The sequence below is a fragment of the Cyrtonyx montezumae genome, unplaced genomic scaffold, assembly GCF_038088225.1.
Source record: "Cyrtonyx montezumae isolate F1298 unplaced genomic scaffold, pur_monq_1.0 scaffold_32, whole genome shotgun sequence".
In the NCBI taxonomy this organism is placed as follows: domain Eukaryota; kingdom Metazoa; phylum Chordata; class Aves; order Galliformes; family Odontophoridae; genus Cyrtonyx; species Cyrtonyx montezumae.
In genome coordinates this window covers 2,174,653-2,188,043 of record NW_027072037.1, presented here as the reverse complement: position 1 = coordinate 2,188,043, position 13,391 = coordinate 2,174,653, and the positions used below count along the sequence as shown (strand labels likewise).

Genomic DNA, 13,391 nt, shown 5'->3' with positions numbered 1-13,391 from the left:
TCAGAAAGCTCTGTTGAGGCATTCACCGGCCTCTTCCAATCCCAGAAGCACTTTTATATGACTAATGGATTTTATCGCATCAAGTCCTGGATTGAAAATATCCCCTTCCAAGGGAAAAAGAAATGCTGAAGATTGTCATCTATTTCACAGCATCAGAGCTATCTACCTCTGCAGTTGACTTCTGGCTTCTCTGGCCACTTGCTAGGTTGTCTTTGCGTCGATAAGATGTTCCAAATCCAAAAGTTGGTTACCATTTAGCAACTGTATTTTTAAAATACAGTTCTCAATCTAGTGGTTAAAAAAATATCTTAAGGTCATAGGGTTTACTACATACAGCTTGTGTCATGTACCACTGCCATAGTTTAGAGTAAATGGAATGATGACCTAGGAAAAGAAAAGTCAAATCCTCCAAAGGTCCAATCCAGTCCAAAACAGCTGCTATGCAATGCAAGCCATTGCTGCGTCCCAAGATGCACTGGAATTTCTCTTGTCCTCCTCAAAAACACGTCCAAATTCAGCTGACATAAGTCTAGAAAGTTCCAGTTTAGACTTCTGAAGCAATTTCCACAGGGTGAATTCGATCATTAAGAGGTGGGAAGAGGAGAGAAAAACGTCATGCACAAAGGGAAAATAAAATTATCTAGTGGTTTGTTTGTTTGTTTTTTAAATAAAAATTAAGACAGTGATAGTGCTGAAGGAACTGCATTTGAAGAAACTGTATGAAAAAAAATAATAATGACACGACTGAAGGGGACAGGCACATCTGGTTTTATAATGTCTTCCCAACCTCTTTCTTGGATATATTGCCATCTGTAACATGGTGGACCCGACATTTTTGGAGCTGTATTTAGTGATCAAAGCATGTGGATACGGAGCTGTCATTAAAAGGCTTACCATCCAAGTGGATCTCTTTGTCAGAGCCTCGATTGCTCGATGTGCAGAAATTTCACCAGAGGAACAACCAGGGCTGTTTTCACTTACCCCACACTTCTCAGTTTTAGAAGAAGGGAAAAAGACCACTTCTCATATCACTGAACTTAAAGCAGAAAGATCTTTTTTTTTTTTCTTTTATCTGTTCAGCTCTCTAAGATGTTGGGTAAGCTTCAGGAATAAAGTAACATAGATTAATTATTCCAGAGAGAATATATCAGCCCCGGAAGTTCACGGAGGATTGATGAGACAATCATGATGTTCCAAGGAGAAATGATCCATCAAACTGCGTGGACGATGAAGGTAAAGGTCAACTGGTGTCTAGCCCCAGTGTGACAGGCACTTATTTCCACATGGTTGGACCTCATTAAAATTCAGTCTACAGGAAAAACAAAACAAAAACAAAACAGCAACACAGCTGGGTCACCTGTACCCTACAAAGTGCTTATGTCTCAACATAGCTTTCAGATCCCAGAAGGTCAATCAAACCCTGTTTGTCTCCATATGTAGTTCTCATAGATCGTGATCGCCCGCCGATGTGGGTTGCCATCGGGCATAAGATGTGTCAGTCTTTACAGGTGTAAACCTCCTCTCTCTGGGTGCATTGCTTGCATTCCACATAGCAGCACCAACGGACCTGGCACTGGCACGGCCGAGTGACCACCCGGCTCTGCGTATTGTGCCCTCGCCCGCAGCAGATGCTGTCACAGTTCTTGTCTTTGTAACATTTCCTTCCCGAAGTCCCAGGTGAGTATCTGCTCATCAGACAAAAGCTTGGGGAATCGTCAATGTAGACAAGATCCGTAGTCCTTGGGATTTGATCACTGTGACCAGGGATGGATTTCTTGGGTGGGGAAATGTCTCCTTCCCCCGTGGCCTCGTTGGTAGTGCTGCCCACTTTGAGCGAGGTCTCGTACTTCTGCTTCAGCTGCTTCCCTATTTCGTGGAATGGAGAAAGCTGCCTCCAGCACGTTCGGACGGTGCAGGACCCAGACACACCGTGACACTTACAGGTTGTCTCCACACCAGCTTTGATGACCTGCAGACACACACATCCCCAAAAGAAAATCAGTTATGGGGGAAGAAATCAAGGCATAGAGCAAAAACAAAAACCATCTGTTAGAAGAGCACTTCTGGAACATAGAGCTGATAACAACACAAAAACCATCCATTGGAAGAAGACAGAAAACATTCAGCAGTCTTGTGAAGGGTCTCAGTTTCAAGAAATGACACCTGACAGGACATTAGGGATTTGATTTAGTAGTTGGGTAGGGATAGTGATAGGAGGATGGTTGGATTAGATGATCTTGTAGGTCCTTTCCAACCTTATGAACCTATGAACCTATTAGAATCATAGGTTGGAAAGGACCTTCAAGATCACCTAAGTCCACCCGTCCACCCATTACCATTGCTACCACAAGCTACCAAACCATATCTTGTAGCTCCTCATCCAGATGCCTTTGAACACTGCCAGGGACAGCCACTCCACCACCTCCCATTGCTTTACATGGATAGTTAGTGATACTAGTAAAGCCTTAAAAAACTGTTCAGTACTGACACTCATCTTACACAGCCAGAGATAAATACATATCTTAATGCCTACTTATACATTTTAATAAGAACAAGCTGTAGCAATAGTGAGTTAGCTTCACAGAGAGAAGGATGAGAGTGCTGCTGGAATCCCCACAGGGAGGCAACGGCACATGCTGCAGAAGGTGAGTGCACTGTGTGTACAATATTACCACCTTAAACCCATGTGGCTCCAAATTAGCACTGCAGGCTCAGTGGAAATGCACTTCAACCGTGCTGTTTCCAGCAGAAACAAGGCATAGCATCCCACTCAGTTCACTTTGCCCCCAAGAAAGGCTTTCATGTAGCTGCTTGGAAGAGGAATCTGGCTTCTCATACAGTCATTTTCAAAAGGAAAATGTAAAATCTAAGTTTGCAGTGCTGAGTTCCCATATGTAGTCCCAGCAAGGACTATGACAGCACTGGTGGCCTCAGGGAGAGCAGGGGGAACAGAGTTTTCAATTCTGCACAATTTCCACAAAGAATGAGAGGCAAACATCCTGCAGAGAGGTAAGGGGGTGTTAAATTTTCAGTCCTGGCTATGAGAACACACCTCATGCACTAAAGGTTGTACCATCTACCCGCTCCTGAGTACACAGGAGCTGTCCTACATCCATCAATCATAAATGAAATGAAATGAAACAAAATGAAATGAAATGAAATAAAATTAAAATACTAAAATTAAAAAAAAAAGAATCAAAGTACTTAGAACTGAGGTCTTCAAACTCACAGTGGAGAAAAGGAAAGGAAAAGAATTAAATCTCTGGAAAATGAAGTGGACCTTCCATACCAGCACTGTTACATTGAACTCTGTCTGCTCGTACCTCTCGACAGCAACTATTAAGGAGAAGGCTTAGTTTCAAGTTCACCCTTAATATGTTTTTATGTTGTATTTTTTTTAGCTTTTTTTTATTATTCAAATCCTCTCTGTGGGTGATGTTGCAACAAATAAGGCTTATCTCACAGATCTCTATAGGAGGGAAATAATATGTTCACTAAACTCATGTGACTTGCTTCCAAAACATAAGCAAATCATTCTACATATAGGAAGATGCTTAGATCTTGTGTGGGGACACCTCGCACAGAGCAAGCAGAAAGCATAAACACAAAAGCAGGAACGTGTGGAACTATGGCATGTGGAAGGGAGAGGAGGGAAATTGGTTATTTTCAACAGAAGCAGCGGCATGGGAAGTAGGCACAGTATCAGGAAGGGAAGAGATGAATGCAAAGAGTTATTCATTCATTACTCAGCTCAGAGAGAGATGGCACCAGCTCCACAGATGCCATAGAACACCCTACGTCCATAAGCCAAATGATGCTAAGAAAGTACCCTTTCCAAATCAGGCTGCAGTAAAGATACTTCATGGCTCAACAGCACATCCACCTTCTTCTAAATGGCATCAGGATGATGTTGGACTCAACAGTGGTTATGGGTCACTTCCAACATGGATTATACCATGAATGCTCTCCTGCACCTTCCCCAGAGAAGGGTTTGCTCCTGGGACTAGTCCAAGGGCAGCATGAAAGCAGACAGGTTTGGACTGTCACAGATAACCTGCATTTTGCCCAAAGATTATAAACAGATATTTAAATTCCTCCCACCAAAATCATTTACATTTTGTCTTTAAATGGGTGAAGTATAACCACCCCTTAAAATAGCCAGCTAGAACAGAGACTGTTTTATAGAGCTGCCTCCTGTTGAGGTACTGCTGAGAAATGCCTTTCACTGGGGCATCTATGTTTTCTAAAAAGGAAAATCTCTGCCCATTATGGCATCTGGCTACATTATGGCCTCATGACAGCAGAGGACTGGCTCCAGTCCATTTCCTGACCATCCGGTTCTTAACTGTTTGGCTACATGAGTCCTACTGAGCACCATGTACAAATGTGCAATAGGTCATGGACTCAGAGCTGGGGTCTGGCCCAATCCAGAGACATTTTTAGAAAGACACTATGCATAATACGGCCTTCAGCAAAGCCTGGCCAATGGTCACACTTCATTCCCGTGACAGCCAAGACCTTTCCAAATGCAATCCAATAATACACAGTAGCATTCAAACAAGTGATGGGTTACAGAGAGAGATGTGTTACTGCTTATAGTACTCAGCTGGGCCCGCTTGGTTAGGGGCTTGTCACGCTCTGCGTGCCAAAGAGTCTAGCCAACTCTGCAAGAAATCCCACAATGTTAGACAAGAGCATACAGAACACATTTCAACACCAAGAAAAAAAAAATACAGCAATCCTCACCCATGTTTTTCCTCATATAAAGTCACATCACACTGGTTGTCCAGAAGTGAGAGCTGAGATCATGTGAAACAAAGCTCCTATACCTGATTTCACGCCCAAGCCATCAGCAAACTGGGCAACATTGCTGAGATACTTGCAGAAAAGCTACACACTGCCCTCATTCATCTGTTCAGGCTTTTCTCAACCCTCTCACCACCCCCAGCACCCATGTGCATCTGCTCCACCTGGAAAAGGAGACAAACTGTTAGAGATGGGAAAGCAAGCAACCAAGATGACTTGGCTCAGCTGGTACCTGCAGCCTTTGGCTGGATTTAGAGCTGGTTGAACAAGGCACAGACACAAAATAAAGGGTGGGAACTTGAACATGGCATTATTCTTGTCAGGAGACACCTCTCCAAAGCTCAGTGGGAGAGCTGGTATTCAAGGTACGAGTACCAACAGGTACCCACACCCACATGGGGCTGGCACATATGGCACGACATGTGTTGGAAATCTACACCCTAATGGATCAGCAGCTAGCAGATGGCCTGAGACCTTCAAGTAGAAATAGGCATGTCAAGTTTAGGCACTTGAATCACAACACCCAGCCAGGGCTCACCTGACCAAGGCAGACATCTGGCCTACATTTGAGAAACATCTCTGAACTCCCACCTGATCCACCGGAGCCAAGGCAGGCAGGGCAGCCTAAAAGGCAGCAGACACCTTTATGTGCTCAGCTGAACAGCTCCCCAGGTTCTCACAGCTGTGCTGACCACATCTCTGCTCACTAACAGGAGCTTTGGAACCCTGCTCTCAAGGAAAGATAAATTCTTCACAGAAATTCACATAAATTCAGGTATGAGAATGTGTGAGCAGAATCTCATCCTCAGGGTACATTCAGGTGTCTAAAATTTTGCATCTACTATTACTTTAAGCACTGTAAAACGTTGTACTTCACCACCAGCTGCCTCTCCAGATATATCTACCAGGGCATCTCAAATTTTACTACGTGCATATATTTAGGAAACTCTTTGGACTTAAACAGTGATGAACAAATCCCCTAATGAATCAGTCCATTGTTCTGTTTTTCCTGGCCCACTTCTAGCTCCTTGTTGACTAGTGGCTGGAAGAAGTTGGGTGTCGTGCACTGATGGACCCAAGTATAAAAAGTTTTCATTGTCTCTATTCTTATGAATGCACCAGCTCACAAAATCCAGCATGTGGATTTTCATACCGCCACTCTGCAAGCGTAGTGCATCCCAATCATCCCATAAAGCTTCTCCATGAAGGGCAGGGAACAGCTCAAGAATGTTACGAGGCAGTTATAGTGAAAATCTTAGAAAAATATCTTCCCCACATTGCCTCCTCTGCTGCTGTCAGTCACAATGCAGCTCCTCAAGGCGACATGTGATGGAGAACTGCTGCCTACAGGCCCCTCGCCACCCACCAGCCAAAATGAATCTTGGCAAAGGCCTTCTGTTTCCTATCTCATTCCCCAGCTTCCAAAGACTCTCCTCCTCTTGTTGAACAGTCCTGTCAGAGACACTTACATCCAGCTCCTACTTACAGGACACTTCGACCTTGGGAAATGCCATCATTTCACTCACAGCAACGTTGGAGAAACTGCTCCCATCTGGGCAATGGTAGATAAATGTCTACATCATGCTTTCAAACTTGGAGGGATTTCCAGGCTGCAATAATTTCACCTTTGCTACCAAAATATTCTAGGCTGCAGAAGGCAGAAAAAGACTAACATAAGCTTAGTGACATGGTTTAGTGGGCACGGTGGTGATGGGTTGATGGTTGGATGAGATGATCTTAAGTGGTCTTTTCCAACCATAAGGGATTCTAAGAATCAAGGTAGCTCCTCCTTGCTGTGTGAGGCAGTCACACAGTCCAGAGCCTGATCTACCTCCACCCTACAGAGACACAAGCCTCCCTTGCAGACACACAGCATCATCACTGATTTAATAACCACGTTTCATCCACACAATGCTGAGCAGCCCTGTGCGTGCTTCTATCTTCTTAATACATACATAGCTTAAATCCAAAGTGCAAAACATTTCACACACTGTCTTAAACACCACGGCAACCACATACAAGCAGAGTCACAGTAGCTCAGAAAGGAGGAACAACACCCTAGGACATTTTAAATCCCTATCGTGTTATATGCTGTAGAAATATTCCACTATGAAAGTGAAGTTGAATAAATACAACCAGTGGGACAGGATAGCATCACACATTGAAATTACGTCCTCCCACTCTGAGCAACCACCTGCTCTGGTAGTCTCACAAATAGGATGGCAGTTTGGGAGGAAAAGAAAGCTCTGTAAGCAAATCAGTTTGTTTGACTTGGGAACAAAAACCCCCATTGATCTCGTCGTGAGAATAGCAAATACCGACAAAAGCACAATGAGGAAAACAATTATGATACAGCAAGACTGAACTGTCTTTATTGGTGCTTGTTGCTCTGAGGAAATTAGATAGCACCACAGGACCGCCTGCCCAAATGCCTTTATAAGAGCCATAGGGAAAAGGGATCACAGCAGAGCATTGCTATGCAACATGTAATCCCTCCTCACAACAATGGTTTGCTACGAAGCTCAGACTAAGTGCCCCTGTAATGATCGGTCTCAGACATGCTGCAACACACAATTTCTCAGTGTTTTAGCTGAAACGCCGAGGACAGATTGCCATTCATTCCCAGCTGGGTCACGGGGCTCTGGCGGTGGTTTTCAGACGACTCTCGTCTGGGCAGCAGCAGTGCGAAGCCGGGACGCGGCCGTGGGAATTCCTGGGTTAGAGCCACGTCATGGCTGGGCTGCAGCTCCAGGGCTCCAACCCATTCGCCATGGTTTGGGGGAGAGGAGGGAGCTGATGAAGCTCCGTGGGGTTATAGTGAGCCCAGGGAAAAGCTTGCCCTTCAAGACAGCGCTTTGAGGTGCCTCCATCCTGGACATACGTATCCTCCTTCAATTTAAATAGGATTAGTTATTGTCTCGGCTCAGATACTGATGTTTGTTTTGGACCACAGCCACCATCCCCATTTCTTCACAGTGCCCAGACCACTCGAAGACTTGTCACTTTGCACTGGTCTTCCCATGGGGTGAAGTGTAAGAGTTTCACAGATTGCTAGCATTTTTTTTTCCCTTTTCCTTTCTTTTTTTTTTCTTCCTTCCTCTTCCTTCTCCTTTTATCCTGTTTGACAAACACCCTTCTTCTGAGCCTGCTTGTTCAGAATTCGCATCCCTACCACTACTCTTCTAACTCCTATTTCAGTGAAATACCAATTAATACACGAGCACATCAGAAACATACAGTAACATAACCCTACTTCAACTTGAGTATAGTAATTCTTTCCCCTACTGTATTCTTATTTCACCTGCTGAGGCAGTTTGGCATAAACAACCAACTACCATCGCTTATGGAACACAGCAAACACACTCCTCCAGAGTGCTGATCCCAAGACCTTAGAAAGACTTTGGTTGAACCAAACTCTACCTGAAAGAATCACAGAATCTCCAAGGTTGGAAAAGACCTCCAAGATCACCCAACTGTCAAGAAGGAGGGGAAAATGCAGACAGCATGCTTGTGTGCTCCTACCTGTCACAACCTGGAGCAATTAACACTGGTTCTGGGCCTGCAAATCACACCATACGTACAAAACTAGGAGTCAGCCTCAAAGAGGTTATTTGCTAGCTTTGATTTGTACCTCACTTAAAGCATGATGCTAGATTTTGCAATGCAAACACATCCCTGAAAAAAAAAAAACCTACATAAAGGATGCATTTTGTGACTTTTTTTTTCAGTATGTCAGCTGTGTTAGAATGTTCAGTTGGATCTGCCTCAACAAAACGAGAAATTATCACACTATTTTTGATGGTACTGGAAAACTGCTAGATTACAATTGAAAGTACCTGTTCAACAAACTCTGGATGTTGACTGGAATCATCTTTTCCAGTGGGAACCATACAAGATGAGGTTGGAGGTGCTTACAAACACTGTCTCTGCATCAGGAGACCAGGGTGCCAGACTCTGCTTTGCTACGCTTGTGTGTGACCTTTAGTGAGTCACTTAATCTTTCTGGGTCTCAATGTCCCCTCAGTAAAATGGAGATACAGCAATGAAGAGGGTGGTGCTCTCTGATAACACGTTACGTGATACTTCGTGAAGTTCCTCAGACAGATGATAGCAGGGCAAACATCTACCTGATATGGAGAGCCTATCTCCAGAGAGCAGGAGGCATGCTCAGCCCTTGAGGTCCCTGCCAGCACTGCCTAAGGGGAAAAGCCATTCCTTGCATGGACTTCCAAAACAAGCAAGCCAACAGCAAAGAAAAGTCCACACACTTCCCAACAACCTCTGCAGAGCATCCCACATGGTTTCAGAGATGCAGGTGTAACAAGTCTCAGGACAAGTCTGGAGCCCTGCAGTAATAAGGGTGACAAGGATGCTTCTGAAATGTGCAGACCGAAATGTACAGGTCAGTACTGTGTGAAAATAATTAAGGATGCTTCACGAAGGGAAAAAAATAAAAATTAAGGGAGGTATTACCCAAAGAGGAGGGGGGAGGAATTTTCTTGTTCCTCTTTTCTACCCTCACATAGTTTTGTACTGAACACCCTCAGATCCCAAGAAGCCTTTGGTTAAACCCTTGACTCCAGGGTCCTGAGGGCAAAGGCTTGCTTGTGTCCCTCCTTCTGAAAGTATAAAGGAAAAAGGGAATGAGAACATGACAATTTTTTTTTTCCCTTGGATAATAGCAGCCGCCTTTAATAGTGCCCCTTGGATCTGCAAGACATGCTTGACCAGACATACCTCTGGAAGAGGTCAGCACTCCTGGGATTAAGAAACTTAGCAACGCTCCAGAGAGGGAGTTGGAAAGTCATGTTTAATGATACTTTGCTGAGAAACTGGGCAAATTTAATTAAAACATCACTTACTCAAGCCCAGTGGAACTAATTGAGTGCTCTAATATTCCAACTTTTCATTAATGGGTTACAAAAGAGGGCTGCACTTGTGTGTACAAGGGGGAGAAGAGGGGGAGGATATAGAGAAGAAGAGAGCCTCAGCAAGGCTGCCTGAGCTTGGTTTAATATAACCAAGAAACCTCACTGCTGGCAGCAGAGCTTTAATGCAGTTGACTTCTCTCCCCACCATCACCCCCATCCCCTTGATGCATGCACTCCACTCCCCCCAGCACACATCCTCTCCACCCAAGACCTCTCGGAAAGAATAGCTGAATGAGCGAGAGTAGATTTTGCAAAGGAAGGGAAATTGCTTTTTTAATAAGTGGTCTATTCAGAGCTCCTACTTTTCAATAAAGAGAAGGCTGGAGAAGTCTTGGTCTAATTACCTCATCCTTGTGCTAGACAAGCTCGCCCTTTCATTAGCACTTGAGGTCATATCATATAACTTTGTAAGCCATCATGGGCACAACATGTTCAGTGATTATTTCATTGGTGGTGGCAAAATTATGGCTGGCCCATCAAGGTTGTTAAAAACAGAAGTAAAATAATAATTAAATGAGAACTACTACCAAGAGACACTAAAACTAGGCGGGATAGGATAATGTCACCCTTCCAGAAAGATGCAAATTGTTTGCTAGTGTGACACCATGGAGAAACTGCTGCCTCGACCAGGAGGGAATAGTGTTTGTTGCCAAATAAGTCTATTAAGCACAAGTCCTTTTTTTTTTTCTGCATCTCAAGGGACTATTTATACAATTTGTCATGGTTGGGAGTAATTAGATGAGAAGGATTATATGTTGCTACGAATCACTGACAGACCACCAAGCTTGTGCTATATCTTTGATAGCTATTCCTCCACCACCAGCAAACACACACATACCTCTATACATACACTGTACCTACACCAGTGTGGGCAGGCACTGCAGCAAGACCTGTAGGAAAGTGCTGGAAAAGAAAGTTTCCTTGTCCATGCCCAGCACAATCTGAAACAGCCTGTGGCACAGCTAAGGTTTCAGTTCATGCCTGTATGGCTCTGCTAACAGACATAAAAACTGCAGTTTGGTTTGAGGAAAAACAGTGAGTGCTGAGCAGAAATTCAGTAGTGCTTGTCTCTGTCTCCTGCTCCATCATGTGCTTCCTAAATAACCTGGGAAAAAGCACTCTGTGCCTCAGATCCTGCTCGAAACGACCAAATTCATCCTTTCATAGCTCATGGAGACGCTTCATGTGTTAGAGGCTGGAAGGCCAGCTTTCTTATTTAACTGACACTGTTTCAAAATGGCACAAAGCAAAGCTACCTACACTTCTTCTGTATGGCTTTGGATTCACATCAAATCAAAACGATTTGATGTATTGCCCAAATAAACAAATTAGATTAGTTCAGAGTAGTTTAGACCCTCATAGTCACTAGTTCGTATCTCCAGATATGCAATAGTTGGAAAGTCTGTAAGAATGCAGTCAGCTGAAGGGCAGCTCCACTAGAGAAAGGAAGAGTTGAAGACAGATGTTGAGTTTGATATTTAACTCAGCGTCTTTATCAAGGAAAATGTCAATAATTCAGCCTAGCACTGCATGCTGGACAACTCCTAACTCCCACAAAAGCTGCACTAGGAGTGTAAGGGAAGAGCAGGGCTGGAAGGAAGCAAGCAGATTAAATCTGATAACAACACAGACCCAAATGTAAGCAATGTCAGAGGCAATCTGTCCCCCACACCAAGCAGGTCAATGCTCAGGCTTCAGTTTCCATATTTTGAAACCTGAAGCAACTCTTGTAGGTTTTGACCTCTCAGCTACAAAGGCAGCCCGAGTCCTCATCTCCAACTCAAACATCTCTAATTGTCACCTCAGCAACACCACGTTGTGTCAGTGCTTGAGATCCACATACCCTGACTACACAGACGTATGTTCTCCTGATCATTAACCACCACTCTCAGAAAAGCTTCTTCCTTAAAATGAAATTCCCTTGCTCTCTGCCTGGCTTCACAGTGCTGCTGTGAGCCTGGTGGGCTGCTTGGCTCGCCTCTCAACCACACTAAGGCACAATTACCCTAGGAGTGTAAGCAGAAATCATTTCAACCACCACTGCAAATAGGCAAGGCAAAGCTGTCAGACAGCAATACCAGCATGGGTGGACAAAAATAGGAACGCTGGATCACTGACCTGCAGCAAAGGTCTTTGACTTGGATCACCATGAGGGCTCTCAGTGTCTGGACGACCGTCACAACTGTTACTCAGCTGTTTAGCTGCAGATATTACACTAGTACTTAGAAACCACTGCCAAAGACCTGACTGTGCCAAGTAAAGTGGAGGCAGAGGATGCGAGAGACTCCCTGACATCTCCCATTCCTCTGGGACCTACCTCCCAGTGGGATCAGGAAGAAAGCTGAGGCATCGTGGGGAGATCCCCTCCCTTCATCTCATCCTTGGAATGCATTTAGCTTGACACCATATGGAGAGTGGAGAGCAGAGCTGACACATAGATACACTTAATCAAAATCCAAGACCGGGTCACAGCTCCATATGGGCATCTCCACTGGGATGGAGAGCACTTGGGTGAGTACATCACTCCCAACAGTGCTGGAGGGCAGCTGCATATGGATTCACAAAAGCATTCCAATGGCACCTAAAGCTACAGTTGCGTGCTTTCTGGTGAGACTGCATTATGTGAATCTGGAAAAGGAGTAGAGCAGAGACATCTCACAGCTCTCCTCAGAGTGAAATCACAGCCCTCACAGACCACCTTCCCCATCTCCTGTTCCATTTTCTACACAGCCAACTCAGAAGAGTCTGTCTTATAGGATATGCCCTCAGAAACAATCAAACACAAGGATCAAAACAGATTTCATCACTCTGCAGAGCCTGTTTCACATGCCAAAGAGCTGCAACAGGAGTTCAGAGGCACTGAGCCTTTTAATCCAGAGGCAGAAAAGCTGTCAGCCAAAGCCAGACACCAAGTAAATCCAGGATATTTCTAACCCTGATCTCAGTGCTGTCTGGGAGCATCTGGTGGTGAGGACAGGGGGAGACTTTTTGCTGGCCAGCACGCACTGGTAGCATTCTCCAGTGCCCCAACTCTGTTGTGAGGAATGGCATTTTATGCATATGCACAGAAACAACTGAGCTGGGGTGGTGATTCCTAGAATGCACAACTGGCTGGGCAGCATTTGCCTGGGAAACTGGAGACCCAGGTCCCCATCCCAGCCCCAAGCCTCCATCCAATCACACGGACAATAACAAGGCTTGAAGGCTATTTATAGCCTTACAGTATGTCCCCCTATGAGGTCGGTGCAATGAAACACTGATCCTAGGCACCTGTGCTGGCCAATCTGAGGGATTTTCATATGCAAGCAGCTCTAGGCTAGGTACATCCAAGTAATTGATGGAAGAAGGTGGAAAGCCCCTTTCTTTCCCATCTCTTGTTGGGATGAGCCAGCACACAATTTGTCCTTTTCATCACTCAGGGTAAGACCTCATTAAAAGAGCAGAAAGCCCTCCAGGGTAAGGATGGGATGAGAGAAATGAAACAAAACAGACTGGACGCCTGAGTTCTGTCACCTGCAAACACAGCATCTCTGGGTGGAAGGCTAAAGGGATTTTTAGGACTGAAATCAGAGAGGAATAGCTCTGCCCTGGTTCCCCACCAAATATTTGTGCACCTATTTTTAAAGAAACTTGGCTAGGGAGATGGCATGCCAT

At 44.7% G+C, this 13,391-nt stretch overlaps 1 protein-coding gene across 1 annotated transcript in view; it reads right to left on the bottom strand.

Moving 5' to 3' along the window:
- Positions 1–1,447: 1,447 nt before the first annotated feature.
- WNT9A (Wnt family member 9A) overlaps positions 1,448–13,391 on the bottom strand; it is a 49,548-nt gene continuing 37,604 nt past the window's right edge. Inside the window, exon 4 of the mRNA XM_065744840.1 lies at positions 1,448–1,969. Within this exon, the coding sequence (XP_065600912.1) occupies positions 1,496–1,969 (474 nt within the window). The 3' untranslated portion in view covers positions 1,448–1,495. The remainder of the gene's footprint in view (positions 1,970–13,391) is intronic.